This window comes from Oncorhynchus kisutch, linkage group LG18 (genome assembly GCF_002021735.2).
Source record: "Oncorhynchus kisutch isolate 150728-3 linkage group LG18, Okis_V2, whole genome shotgun sequence".
In the NCBI taxonomy this organism is placed as follows: Eukaryota; Metazoa; Chordata; class Actinopteri; order Salmoniformes; family Salmonidae; genus Oncorhynchus; species Oncorhynchus kisutch.
Window position 1 is genome coordinate 31,673,270 of NC_034191.2, and position 21,812 is coordinate 31,695,081.

The 21,812-nt window shown below is 45.6% G+C and overlaps 1 protein-coding gene across 3 annotated transcripts in view; it reads left to right on the forward strand.

The window, feature by feature from the left end:
• The window catches only part of LOC109909416 (tripartite motif-containing protein 3), a 46,095-nt gene that overhangs the window by 2,019 nt on the left and 22,264 nt on the right, over window positions 1-21,812 (forward strand). Inside the window, exons 1-2 of one of the 3 annotated variants that reach the window (XM_031795801.1) lie at window positions 9,038-9,249; window positions 20,761-20,938. In XM_031795801.1, coding sequence (XP_031651661.1) covers window positions 20,793-20,938 — 146 coding nt within the window. In that variant the 5' untranslated portion in view covers window positions 9,038-9,249; window positions 20,761-20,792. Of the gene's footprint in view, window positions 1-9,037; window positions 9,250-9,555; window positions 10,218-20,760; window positions 20,939-21,812 lie in introns of those variants that run through there. The other 2 variants (XM_031795802.1, XM_031795800.1) reach the window with 2 other exon arrangements.

The following is a 21,812-nucleotide window of genomic DNA, read 5'->3' on the forward strand; positions in this document are numbered from 1 at the left end:
TGGGGTCACCAGCAGCCAGTTGTCATCAGAGATGTATCAGCTGTCACTGATGTAATTTTACCACTACAGGTGGTTGGAACTGGGAAGAATATCATTCTTCACCTTGTCTCCTATCAGTTTTTTAGCCACAAGGACAGCTAGGTTAAGAGACCTATACTTCACCTCTTCACTGAGTGAGTTAGTGTCCTCCAGGAATATGCATAGTCTGTGTTCAATTTACTGTGAAGTAAATTGATTGGTTTAAAATACACTAAAACATTTGATTTGACTTGATGTGATTTGTTGGAACGTTATTAGATAGAGTGATAGTGTTTTAAGCCTCAGGGCAGCCAGCAGGAGATTCATTCTTAACTGTATTTGACCCTTACTGCTATTAGTATCAACTAGAGGTCGACCGATTAATCGGAATGGCCGATTAATTAGGGACGATTTCAAGTTTTCATTTTCAAGTTTCCGATTTTATTTATTTTTAATTTTTATATATATTTTTTATACCTTTTATTTAACTAGGCAAGTCAGTTAAGAACACATTCTTATTTTCAATGACGGCCTAGGAACGGTGGGTTAACTGCCTTGTTCAGGGGCAGAACGACAGATTTTCACCTTGTCATAAACCTTGTCAGTTCATTGCACGCAGAGTCAGGGTATATGCAACAGTTTGGGCTGCCTGGCTCATTGCGAACTAATTTGCCAGAACTTTACGTAATTATGACATAACATTGAAGGTTGTGCAATGTAATAAGAATATTAAGACTTAGGGATGCCACCCGTTAGATAAAATACAGAAAATCGAAATCCCAGACCTAGGGCAACAGTATGTATGTTGGAACATTGTTAATGTGGGAGGCAACCCGTATCCCCTATATTTGGTGCAATACTTTTTACCAGAGCCCTAGTGCACTAGGGAATAGGATGCCATTTGGACACATACGTGGACTTTATTAGCCTTCTGTAATGGTTTTCCTCCTCTTCGTCTGAAGAGGAGAGGCGAGAAGGATCGGAGGACCAATATGCGGCATGGTAAGTGTCCATGGTTGTTTATTAAAACACAAACTGAACACTCCACACAAAACAATAAACGTAACGTGAATAACCGAAAACAAAAACCGCACCGTGTGGTGTAAAACACAGACACGGAAACAATCACCCACAAACAAACAGTGAAAGACAAACAGGCTCTGGCAGCTCCTGGCTGGCGGACGGCGGACTGGCGGGCGGCTCTGGCAGCTCTTGACTGACGGGCGGCTCTGGCAGCTCTTGACTGACGGGCGGCTCTGGCAGCTCCTGACTGACGGGCGGCTCAGATGGCGCTGGGCAGACGGGAGGCTCAGTCCTGACTGACGGGCGGCTCAGACGGTGCTGGGCAGACGGGCGGCGCTGTGCAGACAGGTGGCTCAGGCGGCGCTGGGCAGATGGGAGGCTCAGGCGGCTCAGGACTAAGGGGTAGCTCAGGACTGAGGGGTAACTCAGGACTGAGGGGCAGCTCAGGCTGGTTGACGGCTCTGGCAGCTCCTGGCTGGCTGACGGCTCTGGCAGCTCCTGGCTGTCTGACGACTCTGGCAGCTCCTGGCTGGCGGACGGAGGACTGGCGGGCGGCTCTGGCAGCTCCTGACTGGCGGGCGGCTCTGGCAGCTCCTGACTGGCGGGCGGCTCTGGCAGCTCCTGGCTGGCTGACGGCTCTGGCAGCTCCTGGCTGGCGGACTGGCGGGCAGCTCTGGCAGCTTCTGACTGGCGGGCGGCTCTGGCAGCTCCTGACTGGCGGGCGGCTCTGGCAGCTCTTGACGGGCGGGCGGCTCTGGCAGCTCTTGACTGGCGGGCGGCTCTGGCATGCTCTTGACTGGCGGGCGGCTCTGGCAGCTCCTGACTGACGGGCGGCTCAGATGGCGCTGGGCAGACGGGAGGCTCAGTCCTGACTGACCGGCTGCTCAGGCGGCGCTGGGCGGGCGGCTCAGGCGGCGCTGGGCAGACGGGTGGCTCAGGCGGCGCTGGGCAGAGGAGCTCTGGCGCCTCTGGACTGAGGGGCTCTGCCGGCTCTGGACAGGCGGGAGACTCCGACAGCGCTAGAGAGGAGGAAGGCTCTGGCAGTGCTGGACTGAGGGGCTCTGGCGCCTCTGGACTGAGGGGCGGAAGCTCTGGCAGCGCCGGACAGTCGGGAGACTCCAGCAGCGCTGGAGAGGAGGAAGGCTCTGGCGCCTCTGGACTGAGGAAGGCTCTGGCGCCTCTGGACTGAGGAAGGCTCTGGCGCCTCTGGACTGAGGAAGGCTCTGGCGCCTCTGGACTGAGGAAGGCTCTGGCGCCTCTGGACTGAGGAAGGCTCTGGCGCCTCTGGACTGAGGAAGGCTCTGGCGCCTCTGGACTGAGGAAGGCTCTGGCGCCTCTGGACTGAGGAAGGCTCTGGCGCCTCTGGACTGAGGGGCTCTGGCGCCTCTGGACTGAGGGGCGGAAACTCTGGTAGCGCCAGACAGGCGGGAGCACCTGTATTGAAGGGACGGAGATACAGCCTGGTGCGGGGTGCCGGCACTGGTGGTACCGGGCTGGGGACACGCACCTCAGGGCGAACGCCTTGCATACTACGCCAAATCAACAGCTCTCTCTCTTCACTCTCCTCCAATTCTATTAACATCTCCTCGAGTGTCTCCTCATCTCCCATCTGTTCACTCTCCTCCAATCTGTCCAATAACTCCTCTACCCTCTCAGACTCAGCCCTCAGCTTCGCCGACAGCTCTGATTCAATCCATGGCTCCTTACGGTAAACAGGGGGAGTTGGCTCAGGTCTGACTCCTGACTCTGCCACACTCTCCCTGTGCCCCCCCCAATACATTTTTGGGGCTGTCTCTTGGGCTTCCTACCGAGCCGCCGTGCTCGTTTCGCCAACCTCATTCTCCTGTAGCCCTCCTCACACTGCTTCAGCGAATCCCAGGCGGGCTCCGGCACTCTCCCTGGGTCTACCGCCCACCTGTCTATCTCTTCCCAAGTTGTATAGTCCAGATAATGCTGCCTCTGCTGCTGCTGCTGTTGCCTCTCCTGCTGCTGCCTCTGCTGCTGCTGCTGCTGTTGCCTCTCCTGCTGCTGCTGCTGCTGCCTCTGCTGCTGTTGCTGCTGTTGCCTCTCCTGCTGCTGCTGCTGTTGCCTCTCCTGCTGCTGCTGCTGTTGCCTCTCCTGCTGCTGCTGCTGTTGCCTCTCCTGCTGCTGCTGCTGTTGCCTCTCCTGCTGCTGCTGCTGTTGCCTCTCCTGCTGCTGCTGCTGTTGCCTCTCCTGCTGCTGCTGCTGTTGCCTCTCCTGCTGCTGCTGCTGCTGCCTCTGCTGCTGCTGCTGCTGTTGCCTCTCCTGCTGCTGCTGCTGTTGCCTCTCCTGCTGCTGCTGCTGTTGCCTCTCCTGCTGCTGCCTTTGCTGCTGCTGCTGTTGCTCCTGCTGCTGCTGCTGCTGTCTGTTACCACGCCGCTTGGTCCTTGGTTGGTGGGTGATTCTGTAATGGTTTTCCTCCTCTTCGTCTGAAGAGGAGAGGCGAGAAGGATCGAAGGACCAATATGCGGCGTGGTAAGTGTCCATGGTTTTTTATTTAAACACATAAACTGAACACTCCACACAAAACAATAAACGTAACATGAATAACCGAAACCAGTACCGTGTGGTGTAAAACACAGACACGGAAACAATCACCCACAAACAAACAGTGGAACCCAGGCTACCTAAGTATGATTCTCAATCAGAGACCACTAACGACACCTGCCTCTGATTGAGGACCATACTAGGCCGAACACAGAAAAACAACCTAGACACACAAAACATAGAATGCCCACCCAACTCACGTCCTGACCAACTAAAACAAACAATTACCACAATAACTAGGGTCAGAACGTGACACCTTCTGAATTCAGAGACACTGAGCACCAGGTTCACTATCTATCTGTCTATGACTGTGCCTGTGCTTTATACAGTATTGTACACCACTATGTTTCTTTGTGTATGGAGTGGAGAGATGAGCTCTTTTCCATTTGAATGTGTTTAGGCTGACTGCATCTAGCCTCATTTATCCCACATGAATCAATAAACTCAAGTCAGGACTACAGTATGGGCTATTTCAAATGGCACCCTATTCACTATGTATTGAACTACCTGTGGCCAGAGCTATACAGTATAGTGTATAATTTGAGACAAAGTGGGCCTCCTATGGGCCCTGGTCAATAGTGCTCTATATAGGGAATAGGGTGCCATTTGGGATGCAGACAGAGGCTCTGTGAGCGACAGTAGTTAGCAGCAGATTGCAGTCTGGCAGTGGCCCATGGCTGAGTGTGTGTCGACCTTTCTGAGATCTGCAGTGTGTGTGTGTGTGTGTGTGTGTGTGCTGGTGGTAGACTCTGAAACATGCCGCATACATGGATGTGTGTATCCTAATGAGCTGCTGTTATGCTGAGGACTGTGTCCAGGTGCTGAGGACTGTGTCCAGGTGCTGAGGACTGTGACAGAGACATGCTTCTCCTGATGTGTCCATGTCCTCTGTCTTTCCCTCGGTAACATTAGTCAATCCACAGTCCTGCAGTGATAAGCTCTCTGACCTAAATGGTACCCAGGGCCCTGGCCAAACGTAGTGCACTACATCGGGAATAGGGTGCCATTTGGGGTGCTATCAGTGTATCGTTTCCTGTCCGTGTGCATCCAGAAACCACCTATTGGAATTGTACCCATCTTCCACAATAGGAAGATCAATCAAGACAGAGCATAGTAGAGCTTTAAAAAAGTATATCTGATCTGTTATTGACTTGTTCTGAAGGGTGTGTGTATGAAAGCACTTAAAGAGACCATCCAATATCTCTTTCTGATCAAATGATCCTCTTTTATTGTCGTTTCTTAACCAAAGCAACTGGAGAAAGTTGGCTTTTGGAGTTGAGATACACATTTAGTGGAAAACAGATTCACTCCTATTTATCCTTAAAGTATTTCAGTAAAATTCTGTAGTCATACACAAGTGAAAAGTCCCAGATGGTTTTGGTAAAGCTCTTATTCCAGGTCTGTGTCCGTTGCACTTTCAGTAAATGACATGTCAATGAAAGGTGGGATGTCATCCAGCCACGTCTCCTTTCAGTTACATTCCGTCAGGAGGTAAAGGGATGGAGACAGACAGACGTCCTCATGCAGCACCCAAGACACTGGTATGAGTCCTGAATGGCACCTTATTCCTTATATAGTGCACCACTTTTGACCAGGGCTCTTGGGCTCTCTGGTCAACGTAGTGCATAATATAGGGAATAGGGTGCCATTGGGGATGCAATGCTGGTGTGCTACAGTATCACTGCTGTATGAATGATGATCGATGGGTAGACTGAGAGCCAAGAAATAAGTTACTCTTGACTATCAGCTGTACCTTCCAATTACTCATTAACAAGGTTTGTTGCTTCTCTGAACATCCATGTACTTTAAACTTGGGGTCAGCTGCATTGACTTCACGTATTTTCAGCCTTTCGCTCCCCTTCTAAATAGGACTACAGAACAGTCCTCCAGCTCTGTAAACTAGGGGCGATTTTAAATAATGCAGGGATCCAAATACTCAATTACTGTTCATCCATGCATGACTCATCTGATGCAGCACTACAGTCTTGCGTATAGTGTGTTCCCAATGTATTTCCTATAGCCTGTACAATACATCAGTGTCTGTCTCCTAATGTGAAAGACGACCATATATTGGATATTCTGTATGCTTGATGTGTTCCTTATGTATCCCCATTCCACTACCTTGACCTGGGTCAGGGTATAACCCCAAGGTACTGGTGGGGAGCGGAGAGTCGTTTTGGCTTTATACAGTATACATTATATCCCTTTTCAGGAGATATCATTTAAAAGATTATGGTTAAGGTGAAATATCCTTGTCTTGACAATTTTATGCATTCTTGTTTGTTTGACAAATGAGCGGGGTGTCCTATTTCTACCACAACTCGTACATTGTTATCTGGAGCCCTACTCTTTAGCAAATGCAGCATACCTACTGTTACTCAAGTCCAGTCTCTCTGCTGTCATGCTTCCCTTGGACACAGACATACACTACCGGTCAAAAGTTTTAGAACACCTACTCATTCCAGGGTTTTTCTTTATTTGTACTATTTTCTACATTGTAGAATAATAGTGATAGTGAATAATAGTAAACGGTGTTAAACAAATCAAAATAATTTTATATTTGAGATTCTTCAAACTAGCCACCCTTTGCTTTGATGACAGCTTTGCACACTCTTGGCATGCCCAGCCATTCTCTCAACCAGCCTCACCTGGAATGCCTTTCCAACAGTCTTGAAGGAGTTCCCACATATGCTGAGCACTTGTTGGCTGCTTTTCCTTCACTCTGCAGTCCGACCCATCCCAAACCATCTCAATTTGGTTGAGGTCGGGAGATGGTAGAGGCAAGGTCATCTGATGCAGCACTCCATCACTCTCCTTCTTGGTCAAATAGCCCTCCGTATGTGTTATTTCATAGTTTTGATGTCTTCACTATAAAAATAAAGAAAAACCCTTGAATGAGTAGGTGTTCTAAAACTTTTGACCGGTAGTGTATCACTCCCAGTGACAAATAGGAGAAACAGACATCTTTGCTGCCTTTCACAGAGTGCTGTGAAAATTGAATCTGGACTACTTCATTCTAAATACTATCCAGATGACTACTGTATGATGACATGCCCACAGCAACAGATATAGCTGGAAACATAAGCCAGCGTCTATATTTAGACAGCACTGTAGGCTTACACTTAGACAGCACTGTAGGCCTACAGTACAGCACGGTACATCACCAAGGGCTAACGCATCCCACATTAGGCCACTCTTCTGCTGCCCACCTCCCAGCTGACTGCTGTGCCAGACCTATGATGTACAGACAGTATAGAACTGTATCTTTACTGTATGGCTGTCTATGTTCGAGACACTGGGACCAAGGCTGTGTCTGATAAGACACCCTATTCCCTATGTAGTGCACTGGGGCTCTGGTCAAATGTAGTGCACTAGATAGCGAATGTGGTGTTATTTGAGCCCCACCCCAGGAGTTGTGTATTGTGGTGAGTCATCATCAGGGCCACTCACTGACTCCTATAGAAGCCCTCTTTGCTCTGTGGCGTTTCACTTATGCAACGTTACACTTAGCAGAGAGAGAGTATTATTATTCAGACTCAACTATTTATGTGATTCTAAGTGGAGTCTTCTGCTCTGTGAAAATGTCTGTCTACAACGGATAAAATCAATTGCTATGCATTAGTCATGCAAACAGCAGTAGGCCTATATTCACTTCTTCATCCTGACATACTTACATTAAGAGACTCTCTCACACACAGTGGTGAGTCACTCGGATAGGGAGAAAGATGCAACAACAAAAATCTTATCTTATTGTTCATTCACACGCCAAGTCAGTGGTTGGAGTGTCCCCCCTGTGATTGGAAGGTTGGGGGGTTCGATCCCCGGGCGAGTTACCAAGGACTCTAAAAACGGGACTCGATGCATCTCTGCTTGACACTCCGCAATAAGGAGATGGATTGGCGGTAAGGCCCTGCGACAGGCTAGCTTCCTGTCCAAGGGTGTGTACTTGTACATCATGCTGCTTCAGAAACAGGAGATTGGCGCATTGGGCAGGAGTGTTTCTGGCTTGGACAGGAAGATAAAGCCATTACCAATGCCCATCTCCTGGCCAGTTAGGGTGTGGTTGTGGTGCTCCCATGGTGTGGCTTTAAGATGAGAGTTGACTAGACGTGTTAGTTACGGGAGCGTGTGAATGTGTGTGATGGTGTCATTAGAGGCTGCGATCCAGACAGTGGCCTGAACCCAGCCCTGCAGGAAGGAGCCCATTAAGCCACTTAGTGCAGAAAGAGTGGGTGAGATACCGTACATAGAATGTATGACTGGGTCTCAAAGATGATTTGATGCTCCCCTCCCTCCAAAGCATGACAAGAACCCCTCTCACACAGAAATCTATACTGACATCATGCTGACATTAAGGGCAGTATGACAGGGTTCTTAGGTGAGAATTACTGTAGACGTGTATCACTCCTCACTGGATTAATCAGATTTAAAAATCAGATCTGACTGTGGTTATTATCTAATATGGATTTGTGTCCCAAATGGCTGCCTATTCCCTTTTATAGTGCAATGCATGACATAGGGAATAGGGCACCATTCGGGAAGGAATCTGAGTCTGTCTCCATTGTGGAACAAAATCACTTTCTGTTGTTTTCCTTTTCTCTCCATGTATAAACTGTCAATCACATGTTGGTATTTTAATATATGATTGAGGGTTACATACAGTGTATGAAAAACCCCTTTCAGGCTCTCTGAAACCAATTCACCTTTCTGTGTGAGGTTACAATTCTGTGTAAACCTTGGCTTAAGAATCTCCTTTTCACACTCACTGTTATGTCTGCCATTCAACCTTTCTCCACGGACTTGTCAGAGTGCATTATTGGACAAAGCTGTTGTCTGGTGAACACTGTTTTTAAAGATAGATTTATGTTGCCGAAGCAAGTGGGAGGAACTGGGAGGGAGCTGCCTGAGGAAGTGTATGTGAAGGGAGGGCAGGGGAGGGGAGGTAGACTGCCGCAGGCCTAGTGTTGTGACTAGCAAACATACAGAGAGATCGAGGAGGGAAGACTGCTGCAGGCTTAATGTAGCAACTAGCCAGCGCACACACACACAGCACAGAGAGAGAGAGGGGAGGAGCCTGAAAGGTTTGGCTTGCACCCCTCTGATGTCACTGTTCAGCTGCTACCATTCAGCCGCTGAGAAGAGAGGGAGAGGGAGGGGGCAACAGAGGGAGAGAGGGAAGGGGCTTTGGCTCGAGAGAAGCAGGGAGAGAGGGGCTGGGGTTTTGGGGGGGGAGAGTGAAGGGGATCTGCTGAGATTCTTAGTCACTGGTATTGTAATGGCTGGGCATGAAAAACTATGGGCGGTATAGCCTAGCATGCTGCTTCTGCTGCTGGCTGAGAACACCTCCAACTGTAAGACACCCTATTCCCTACATAGTGCACTACTTTTAACAAAAGTAGTGCAAAGTAGTGCAATATGTATGGAATAGGGTGCCATTTGGGAGGTAAAAAAAGAATGTCTAACGCTAGGCTAGTTGCTGAGATCATACTGCTACTACTTCTGGGGCGGTTTAGAAAAGAGAGGGAGAGAGGGAATGAGAGCGCTGAAAGCAGAAGGAATGTCATTGTTAGAGCTGCTCTCATCAGTAAAGACAGCTGCCTCTGGTTGCTCTGCGTGTTGGACTGAGGGAGGCTATAGCAGGTTAGCTCACCCTACTCTCTCTCTCTCTCTCTCTGTAGAAGCTAGCTCCCTGCATATTTCTCTCTCTCTGTATAGAAGCTAGCTCCCTGCATATTTCTCTCTCTCTGTATAGAAGCTAGCTCCCTGCATATTTCTCTCTCCCTGTATAGAAGCTAGCTCCCTGTGTATTCCTCTCTCTCCCTGTATAGTACCTAGCTCCCTGCATATTCCTCTCTCCCTCTCTCTCTCTCTCTGTATAGAAGCTAGCTCCCAGCGTATTTCTCTGTATAGAAGCTAGCTCCCTGCGTATTTCGCTCTCTCTGTATAGAAGCTAGCTCCCAGCGTATTTTTCTCTCTCTCTTTCTGTAGAAGCTAGCTCCCTGCGTATTTCTCTGTGTCTAGAAACTAGCTCATCTACTCTGTGTATAGAAGCTCCTTACCACTATACTACTGTTACTTACCTACAGAGAGACACAGGCAGTCAGGCCTCTCAGAGCTACTGTTATTCTGCTCTCTTCTGGGCCAGCTGGGAGTCAGGCAGGAGGCAGTACAGGGGAAGGAACCAGGGAGGAATTTGGGGAGTGCCATTTTAAGGTTTCCTATATTTTCTCCTTCCTCTTTCAGCACCAGAACAACACAACAGAGACAGGAGCTAACTGGCTGTAGCTACAGGGAAACAAGGTCTATGCTGTATCTACTGTGTCAAGTGATCAGAGTAGAGAGAAAACGACAGCTAGGAGGGAGGACAGAAAGAGGGGGTAAAGAAGGAGGGAATCCCAGCGTTCATTGTGGTCTGTTTGTGAACAGAGCGGTCTGCTGGTGTTCTGCTCCATCATAGGAGAGGAGATTGAGTGATCAGTTGAATTGAAGTGTTTCTGAGGAGAGATTACCCACTGAGCCTCAGCTGAGCCCTGCACATGAAAGATGAGTCCAGACTGAGGGCAGACAGCCTACAGGCTGTGGTGGTGGTGGTGGTGAAGATGTGAATGGTGAGTGGACGTTTCTCTCGAAGGGAAGACTTGCATTTCCTCCTCAAGCTAATGCATATCCATTAGCTCAACGGACTGACACATGCTTGTATTCACATTCATTCTCTGGGTTAGTTGTACAGGGCTGTGGTGGTGAAAAAGTGAAGGTTGAAGCAAGTCTATGACATCATCCACTCTAGTGAATTCTAGGATATCTGTGGGTTGATGTTTCTCACATATCAGGGAGTTTTCCCGTCTCTGTATTCCATTCTCTGGATTCGGTTTTATCCAGGTAATTCACAGGCATGGCCTGTAACTATGTAGCATGGTATTACCAGCCTGTAACTATGCAGCATGGTATTACCAGCCTGTAACTATGTCGCATGGTATTACCAGCCTGTAACTATGTAGCATGGTATTACCAGCCTGTAACTATGTCGCATGGTATTACCAGCCTGTAACTATGTCGCATGGTATTACCAGCCTGTAACTATGTCGCATGGTATTACCAGCCTGTAACTATGTCGCATGGTATTACCAGCCTGTAACTATGTAGCATGGTATTACCAGCCTGTAACTATGTCGCATGGTATTACCAGCCTGTAACTATGTAGCATGGTATTACCAGCCTGTAACTATGTAGCATGGTATTACCAGCCTGTAACTATGTCGCATGGTATTACCAGCCTGTAACTATGTCGCATGGTATTACCAGCCTGTAACTATGTCGCATGGTATTACCAGCCTGTAACTATGTAGCATGGTATTACCAGCCTGTAACTATGTAGCATGGTATTACCAGCCTGTAACTATGTCGCATGGTATTACCAGCCTGTAACTATGTAGCATGGTATTACCAGCCTGTAACTATGTCGCATGGTATTACCAGCCTGTAACTATGTCGCATGGTATTACCAGCCTGTAACTATGTCGCATGGTATTACCAGCCTGTAACTATGTAGCATGGTATTACCAGCCTGTAACTATGTAGCATGGTATTACCAGCCTGTAACTATGTAGCATGGTATTACCAGCCTGTAACTATGTAGCATGGTATTACCAGCCTGTAACCATATGTCCTTTTTTAACGCATCATATTTTCTCCAGAATTGGCTGTTTGTGGTTACTTTCTTAGATAGAACCATAAAAAAAGAAAATCTAGAACCTAAAAGGGTTATTTGGCTATCCCAATAGGAGAACCCTTAAAATAACACTTTTTTCCCCTAAGAATGTACAAGGTTAAGAGGATAGAGTTGTGATACAGTATTTCCTGCCCTTCGTTAATATGTTATTTTAGACAGTGTGGACATTGTTCTCTTATCAGGCCTGATCCTGATAAATCCCCACAGATTTAAGGCCAGTGTTCTTTTGTTTCGTACTGCTTTCTAGCCATGGGAACCGGCCAAGTTGTATCACACAGTCATGCTGGGTCCCAAATGGCACTCTATGGGGCCAGGTCAGAAGTAGTGCACTGTATATGGATTATGGTGCTATTTGAGATGCAGTTTATGAATACCTGCTATGGGCTCTTTGTGTAGGCAACACAAATATCAGTGTTGTAACGTCATTTCAAAAGTCATTTCAACCTGCTTGTTTTAAACATGATCTATACATAATCTTAGGTGTTACTGACATTTATTTGTGTTCATATTGTGCAGAGCAGACAATCAACACTGCATAACAGGTTATATCATCTAAGAGCCTAGTGAGTCATAAAAGGATTTACTATTTCATGTTACAGTAGAATATTTAAAAAAAAAAATGTTTGGGTGCAAAGCTGTCAGAATAGGGCCTAACCGTGGATGACATAACTTTAACAAATAAGCTACTGCATAAAGACATATTTATTACCAAACCTAATATAGAAGAATAATAGAACAAACTTAGAAGAATAAGACAAGCTTTTACATATGATGCAAAAATGAAGTGTCAAGGTTAGAGGTCGACCGATTAATCGTAATGGCCGATTTAATTAGGGATGATTTCCGATTGTTATGAACTTGAAATCAGCCCTAATTAAATCGGCCAGTATTTTTGGAAACTGATTTGGCCTAATTTTATTTCTTTACACCTTTATTTAACAAGGCAAGTCAGTTAAGAACACATTCTCATTTTCAATGACGGCCTGGGAACGGTGGGTTAACTGCCTTGTTCAGGGGCAGAGCGACAGATTTTCACCTTGTCAGCTTGGGGATTCAATCTTGCAACCTTACGGTTAACTAGTCCAACGCTCTAACCACCTGCTTTACATTGCACTCCACGAGGAGCCTGCCTGTTACGCGAATGCAGTAAGAAGCCAAGGTAAGTTGCTAGCTAGCATTAAACTTATCTTATAAAAATCAATCAATCATAATCACTAGATAACTACACATGATTGATGATATCACTAGTTTATCTAGCGTGTCCTGCGTTGCATATAATCGATGCGGTGCGCATTCGCGAAAAAGCACTGTCGTTGCTCCAACATGTACCTAACCATAAACATCAATGCCTTTCTTAAAATCAATACACAAGTATATTTTTAAACCTGCATATTTAGTTAATATTGCCTGCTAACATGAATTTCTTTTAACTAGGGAAATGGTGTCACTTCTCTTGCAACAGAGTCCGGGTATATGCAGCAGTTTGGGCCGCCTGGCTCGTTGCGAACTGTGTGAAGACTATTTCTTCCGAACAAAGACAGCCAACTTCGCCAAACGGGGGATGATTTAACAAAAGCGCATTTGCCAAAAAAGCACAATCTTTGCACGACTGTACCTAACCATAAACATCAGTTCCTTTCTTAAAATCAATACACAGAAGTATATATTTTTAAACCTGCATGTTTAGCTAAAAGAAATCCAGAGGGACAGAAGCTATACTGTTACACTGGCAATACTAAAGTGCCTATAAGAACATCCAATAGTCAAAGGTATATGAAATACAAATTGTATAGAGAGAAATAGTCCTATAATTCCTATAATAACTACAACCTAAAACATCTTACCTGGGAATATTGAAGACTCATGTTTAAAGGAACCACCAGCTTTCATATATTCTCATGTTCTGAGCAAGGAACTGAAACGTTAGCTTTCTTACATGGCACATATTGCACTTTTACATTCTTCTCCAAAACTTTGTTTTTGCATTATTTAAACCAAATTGTTCATATTTCATTATTTATTTGAGGCTAACTTGATTTTATTGATGTATTATATTACGTTAAAATAAGTGTTCATTCAGTATTGTTGTAATTAAATACAATAAATAAATACAAAAAATATGCAGATTAATCGGTATCGGCTTTTTTTGGTCCCCCAATAATCGGTATCGGTGTTGAAAAATCATAATCGCTCGACCTCTAGTCAAGGTTATGGAAGGTTTTGCAGCTAGTGGGTTGATGTGGGGCTTGGGGTGGGAGTGTGGCTAGTGGGGAACACTGGGCTGTAGCACTGGGCTGATATGTGTTACAGTAGTACTGGGCTGATATGTGTTACAGTAGTACTGTAGCACTGGGCTGATATGTGTTACTGAAGCACTGGGCTGATATGTGTTATAGTAGCACTGGGCTGATATGTGTTACAGTAGTACTGTAGCACTGGGCTGATATGTGTTACTGTAGCACTGGGCTGATATGTGTTACAGTAGTACTGTAGCACTGGGCTGATATGTGTTACTGTAACACTGGGCTGATATGTGTTACTGTAGCACTGGGCTGATATGTGTTACTGTAGCACTGGGCTGATATGTGTTACAGTAGTACTGTAGCACTGGGCTGATATGTGTTACAGTAGTACTGTAGCACTGGGCTGATATGTGTTACTGTAGCACTGGGCTGATATGTGTTACTGTAGCACTGGGCTGATATGTGTTACAGTAGTACTGTAGCACTGGGCTGATATGTGTTACTGTAGCACTGGGCTGATATGTGTTACTGTAGCACTGGGCTGATATGTGTTACAGTAGTACTGTAGCACTGGGCTCATATGTGTTACAGTAGTACTGTAGCACTGGGCTGATATGTGTTACAGTAGTACTGTAGCACTGGGCTGATATGTGTTACTGTAGCACTGGGCTGATATGTGTTACTGTAACACTGGGATGATATGTGTTACTGTAGCACTGGGCTGATATGTGTTACTGTAACACTGGGATGATATGTGTTACTGTAGCACTGGGCTGATATGTGTTACAGTAGCACTGGGCTGATATGTGTTACTGTAGCACTGGGCTGATATGTGTTACAGTAGTACTGTAGCACTGGGCTGATATGTGTTACAGTAGTACTGTAGCACTGGGCTGATATGTGTTACAGTAGTACTGTAGCACTGGGCTGATATGTGTTACTGTAGTACTGTTGCACTGGGCTGATATGTGTTACTGTAGCACTGGGCTGATATGTGGGCTGATATGTGTTACAGTAGCACTGTAGCACTGGGCTGATATGTGTTACTGTAGCACTGGGCTGATATGTGTTACTGTAGCACTGGGCTGATATGTGTTACTGTAGCACTGGGCTGATATGTGTTACTGTAGCACTGGGCTGATATGTGTTACAGTAGCACTGGGCTGATATGTGTTACAGTAGTACTGTAGCACTGGGCTGATATGTGTTACTGTAGCACTGGGCTGATATGTGTTACAGTAGTACTGTAGCACTGGGCTGATATGTGTTACTGTAGCACTGGGCTGATATGTGTTACAGTAGTACTGTAGCACTGGGCTGATATTTGTTACAGTAGTACTGTAGCACTGGGCTGATATGTGTTACTGTAGCACTGGGCTGATATGTGGGCTGATATGTGTTACAGTAGTACTGTAGCACTGGGCTGATATGTGTTACAGTAGTACTGGGCTGATATGTGTTACAGTAGTACTGTAGCACTGGGATGATATGTGTTACAGTAGTACTGTAGCACTGGGCTGATATGTGTTACAGTAGTACTGGGCTGATATGTGTTACTGTAGTACTGGGCTGATATGTGTTACAGTAGTACTGGGCTGATATGTGTTACTGTAGTACTGGGCTGATATGTGTTACTGTAGCACTGGGCTGATATGTGTTACAGTAGTACTGTAGCACTGGGTCTGATGAAGCTGTAGGGCTGTGGGTGGTAGTAGCAGTGTGGTGTAGCACTGGGCTGATAGTAGCAAGCCTTCCTCTTTTCTCTCTGCAGCATCTAAAATAAGGCCTGTCTGTATCAGGGCCTCAGAGTGGCACGTGGCTGGTGTCACAATGATCTGCTCCAGGCCATGCTGTGGCTCAGGCTCTGCTCTGTCCTGCTCCTGAGAATACAGCTTGGCTGCCTGAATACAGACAGGCCTATAGCCTGGCTAACTGTATTTAATTTTTATTTATTTATTTATTTTGCTCCTTTGCACCCCATTATTTTTTTATTTCTACTTTGCACATTCTTCCATTGCAAAACTACCATTCCAGTATTTTACTTGCTATATTGTATTTACTTTGCCATCATGGCCTTTTTTTGCCTTTACCTCCCTTCTCACCTCATTTGCTCACATTGTATATAGACTTGTTTATACTGCATTATTGACTGTATGTTTGTTTTTACTCCATGTGTAACTCTGTGTCGTTTTATCTGTCGAACTGCTTTGCTTTATCTTGGCCAGGTCGCAATTGTAAATGAGAACTTGTTCTCAACTTGCCTACCTGGTTAAATAAAGGTAAAATAAAAATAAAATAAATAAATAAAAGTGGCTCTCAGCATTATAATAATAACTCTGTGGGCTGGCTCTCAGAAGACAAAGACCATACAGCAAGTAACAAGTAGCCAACCAAAAACATGTTAAATATAGGCTAATATGGGGTATCTAAAGATTGTGAGAAAAATAGCTGCTTGATTGAATTGCAAAAATCGCTGAAGTTGGAGACTTTTATCTCCCTCACCAACTTCAAACATCAGCTAGCTGAGCAGCTAACCGATCGCTGCAGCTGTACATAGTCTATTGGTAAATAGCCCACCCTTTTTCACCTACCTCATCCCCATACTGTTTTTATTTATTTACTTTTCTGCTCTTTTGCACACCAATATCTCTACCTGTACATGACCATCTGATCATTCATCACTCCAGTGTTAATCTGCAAAATTGTAATTATTTGCCTACCTCCTCATGCCTTTTGCACACATTGTATATAGACTCCCCCTTTGGTTTCTACTGTGTTATTGACTTGTTAATTGTTTACTCCATGTGTAACTCTTGGTTGTCTGCTCACACTGCTATGCTTTATCTTGGCCAGGTCGCAGTTGCAAATGAGAACTTGTTCTCAACTAGCCTACCTGGTTAAATAAAGGTGAAATAAAAAAATAAAATAAAAAAATTTGTGAATGGGCATTGACCATGTTAGAGCAGTATATCGATGTACAAGTCACTAATAGTTACCACTTCATGGCAGTATGTTGGTGATGTCAAATCAAATTGTATTAGTCACATGCGCCGAATACAGCAGGTGTAGACCTTACAGGGAAATGCTTACTTACGAGCCCCTAACCAACAATGCAGTTTTAAAAAATAGGGATAAGAATAAGAAATAAAAGTAACAAGTAGTTAAAGAGCAGCAGTAAAATAACCATAGCGAGACTATATACAGGGGGGTATAGAGTCAATGTGCGGGGGCACCGGTTAGTTGGGGTAATATGTACATGTAGGTAGAGTTATTAAAGTGACTATGCATAGATGATAACAACAGAGAGTAGCAGCAGTGTAAAGGAGGGGGACAATGCAAATAGTCTGGGTAGCTATTTGATTAGATGTTCAGCAGTCTTATGGCTTGGGGGTAGAAGCTGTTTAGAAGCCTCTTGGACCTAGACTTGGTGCTCCGGTACTGCTTGCTGTGTGGTAGCAGAGAGAATAGTCTATGACTAGGGTGGCTGGAGTCTTTTTCCCCAAAAAAATTAGGGCCTTCCTCTGACACCGCCTGGTATAGAGGTCCTGGATGGCAGGAAGCTTGGCCCCAGTGATGTACTGGGCCGTTCGCACTACCCTCTGTAGTGTCTTGCGGTCGGAGGCCTAGCAGTTGCCATACCAGTCAGGATGATCTCGATGGTGCATCTGTAGAACCTTTTGATGATCTGAGGACCCATGCCGAATCTTTTCAGTCTCTTGAGGGGGAATAGGTTTTGTCATGGCCTCTTCACGACTGTCTTTGTGCTTGGACCATTCTAGTTTGTTGGTGATGTGGACACCAAGGAACTTGATGCTCTCAACTTGCTCCACTACAGCCCCATCGATGAGAATGGGGGCGTGCTCGGTCCTCCTTTTCCTGTAGTCCACAATCATCTCCTTAGTCTTGGTTACGTTGAGGGATTTTTTGTTGTCCTGGCACCACACAGCCAGGTCTTTGACCTCCTCCCTATAGGCTGTCTCGTTGTTGTCAGTGATCAGGCCTACCACTGTTGTGTCATCGGTGAACTTAATGATGGTGCTGGAGTCGTGCCTGGCCGAGGAAACAGGGAGTACAGGAGGGGACTGAGCACGCACCCCTGAGGGGCCCCAGTGTTGAGGATCAGTGTGGCGGATGTGTTGTTACCTACCCTTACCACCTGTGGGCGGCCCGTCAGGAAATCCAGATGCAGAGGTAGGTGTTTAGTCCCAGGGTCCTTAGCTTATTGATGAGCTTTGAGGGCACTATGGTGTTGAACGCTGAGTTGTAGTCAATGAATAGCATTCTCACATTCTCTGCTTGTTCGTTTTGCCTTGGTGGCAAATGGCAGTGTGGAATGCAATAGAGATTGCATCATCTCTGGATCTGTTGGGGCGGAATGCAAATTGGAGTGGGTCTAGGGTTTCTGGGATAATGGTGTTGATGTGAGCCATGACCAGCCTTTCAAAGCACTTCATGGCTACAGACGTGAGTGCTACGGGTCGGTAGTCATTTAGGCAGGTTACCTTAGTGTTCTTGGGCACAGGCACTATGGTGGTCTGCATAAAACATGTTGGTATTACAGACTCAGACAGGGAGAGGTGGAAAATGTCAGTGAAGACACTTGCCAGTTGGTCAGCGCATGCTCACAGACGTCCTGTTAATCCGTCTGGGCCCTGCGGCCTTGCGAATGTTGACCTGCTTAAAGGTCTTATTCACATCGGCTGCGTAATCACACAGTCTTCCGGAACAGCTGGTGCTCTCATGCATGTTTCAGTGTTATTTGCCTCGAAGCGAGCATAGAAGTTGTTTAGCTCGTCTGGTAGGCTTGTGTCACTGGGCAGCTCTCGGCTGTGCTTTCCTTTGTAGTCGGTAATGGTTTGCATACCCTGACACATCCGAAGAGCGTCAGAGCCGGTGTAGTACGATTCGATCTTAGTCCTGTATTAACGCTTTGCCTGTTTGATGGTTCTTCGGGGGGCATAGCCAGATTTATTATACGCGTCCGGGTTAGTGTCCCGCTCCTTGAGACGGCAGCTCTAGCCTTTAGCTCAGTGCGGATGTTGCCTGTAATCCATAGCCTCTGGTTGGGGTATGTACATACGGTCACTGTGGGGACGACGTCATCGATGCACTTATTGATGAAGCCAATGACTGATGTGGTGTTCTCCTCAGTGCCATCGGAGGAGTCCCGGAACATATTCCAGTCTGTGCTAGCAAAACAGTACTATAGTTTAGCATCTGCTTCATCTGACAACTTTTTTATTGATCTAGTCACTGGTGCTTCCTGCTTAAATTGTTGCTTGTAAGCAGGAATCAGGAGGATAGAATTATGGTCAGATATGCCAAATGGAGGACGAGGTAGAGCTTTGTATGCTTCTCTGTGTGTGGAGTAAAGGTGGTCAAGTTTTTTTCCTGCCCCATTTTACATGATGTAGGGGTTAATCTGTGTTCTATATGACAGATGTACATCATGTCATCATCATGGCATCTCTACCATGTTAATCTGTGTTCATATAGACAGTACAGCATGGCATCGCTACACTGTTAATCTGGAGTTGACCCACTGATACAAATCATTGTAATGCCAGCTCTGGCTGTCCTGCCAAAACCACTGATTTGTCATTTTACTGTACTCTAAAAATGTAATATAGAAATAAGATAAACAAATGCAAAACATTAAGTTAATAGGTAGTGTCCGAAATGGCACCATATAAGGGATTAGGGTACCATTTTGTTCTCTAGTTACCTCTGTGACACACACCTCTGAGTTTCAGTGAAATGGTTCATTTCCTCACACTGGGGGATGAATGTATGACTGCTGCTGGTGGTGTGCATAATTAGATTGTCTTTGAGCTGAGCCCTGTGGCCCTGTGGCCCTGCAGTCGTAATCACATGGATCCAATTGTCTCCCCAGTCATTAAGTCATGAAGCAGTTCAGTAATATTACCTTAGTTATTACCTTAGTCCCCCTGGGGGAGCTGGAGTCTGTTAGTGGAGAGGAAGACCAAGAGACTGCCTGGAAGAGGGATAACTGGGCCCAAAATTTGGCATTTTTTTTCATTTTTCAAGTGAGGAGTGTATAAATGTGTTATTTAAAAAATAAATTAGCCTTTATGTAACGAGGCAAGTCAGTTAAAAACAAATTCTTATCTGCAATGACGACCGACCGACCGGGGAACAGTGGGTTAACTGCCTTGTTCAGGGGCAGAACGACAGATTTCTTACCTTGTCAGCTTGGGGATTCGATTCAGCAACCCGGATACTGGTGCAGCGCTCTAACCACTAGGCTACCTGCCGCCCCAATGAGATGGTGTCAAAAATATTGAATGGCCTATTTGCTACTTGTGGCTTATTTGATCGAATAGAAGTTTCGTAATGATTAGGTTGTTACGAGTGTACGAATATAAGTAGGACGGGTGACATTTTGGCAACCTTGACAAAAAAATATGAGGTGTTATATCGGAATTGAGCCTAGTCGTCACTAGTTACCATAGCCACAAAGTCATAAACCCCACCTATTTCTACAATTGATCTTCTTAAAATGGGATTTTAAACCTAACCACACTGGTAACCTTATGTCTAATCCTACCCTTAAATTAAAACCAAAAATAACATTTTTCAGAGACAATTTTGACTTTGTGGCTGTGGTAACTAGTGGAAACCGTTGTGACCATTGTTCACACGCGTACACCCTCTCATTGGCTAGAATAGTCCCACCTGATTTTGCCTCCTCCGTACTTCCTTCCATTTTTAAATGAATTTATTTTCATTGTTAGATAGGCCGCTAGTTTAGCTGGTCCATATAAGGGATCATCTGTGTTTATAGGATAGGGTTGGATCAACTAGGAGAACACCCTTTACTTTGTCTCCTGATGATGATGCCAATGTTTCTAGACATCAAGTCATTCTTCTATACAATGACATGACGCCCTCTTCCTGCTGTGAAGCCATGAACTGGTAGTGATCCTGTTCTCCCTTCCTATGGTCAGGTGGGGCCTCCTCTTTCTCTAGTTGTATTCTGATTCTCTATTAATTCACTCTGTCATGGATGTAAAGGGAATGAACTTGTGTAAGAAAAATGGTGTAATGTCCCTCTAGCCAATGCTTTCACCAATCCAATGCCTCGACAATCTATGAAGAAAATTAAGCAAGGATACACTCCTTGTTCTCACCCGCTCATCTCGCTCTCTCTCTCTCCAGGTGAAGAGGTGCTTGTGCTCCCTCTCCTGTGAATGTCTGTCGCCATGGCGAAGCGTGAGACGGGCAGCACCAGCCCAGTGGTCCGGCAGATAGACAAACAGTTCCTGGTCTGCAGCATCTGTCTGGACCACTACCACAACCCTAAAGTCCTGCCCTGCTTACACACCTTCTGTGAGAAGTAAGTCTCTACCATACACCCTACACCTAACCACTACCACAATCCTAAAGTCCTGCCCTGCCTACACACCTTCTGTGAGAAGTAAGTCTCTACCATACACCAGGGATCATCCACCAAAATCAGCCGCGGACCGATTTGTTCTTGAGCGGATGGTCAGGGGACCGGAACATAATTACAAATAACTGCAAATTGACCAGAAGAAGCCCAAAGAGATATAATATTTGACTAAAACATAATCGTTTCAAACCGTGCTTACATGTGTATTTGATCACATGTATCTCTATTATGTGTGGGAATACTTTGGAACAGATTTCCAAAATTAAAATCACTTGGAGCTCATTTGCTGGTGTTTTTACAGTCTTATGTCTAACAATAAAAAATTAAATAATATATATATTTATTTAGCTCAGAAAACTTGGGGGGACCAAATAAAATCACAGCCAGTTGGGAAACCCTGGCCTATACCATAACCCTAAAAAATCTTTGTCGACCATATATAGACATATCCTAAATGTTTTAACCAAATTAACTCTATTTACTGAGCTTGGGCTTTAAGCACACAGTTTGATTAAATAATTAAGCCACACAAATGACTAGAGGGAGTCCAACCAGCAGTTGATTTGATTGCGCTGGGCTTGGCTCAGACTGGCTGCGTGCACTGTGTTAAAAAATAGAGACAGTGACTGTGTGACTAGCACCCGTTGTGTCTCTCTCCTCCCTGCTGCAGCGACCACCACAGTGTGCATAGCACTGTCCGTGTTGCTGAAGCTGCAACATAATTACAGCCAATTATAACTGAAAAGTTACGTTACTGAAATCTCGCATTTGTTTAGGAAAAACATCCCCTGTTTCCTCAACCCTCGCTCTCTTTATG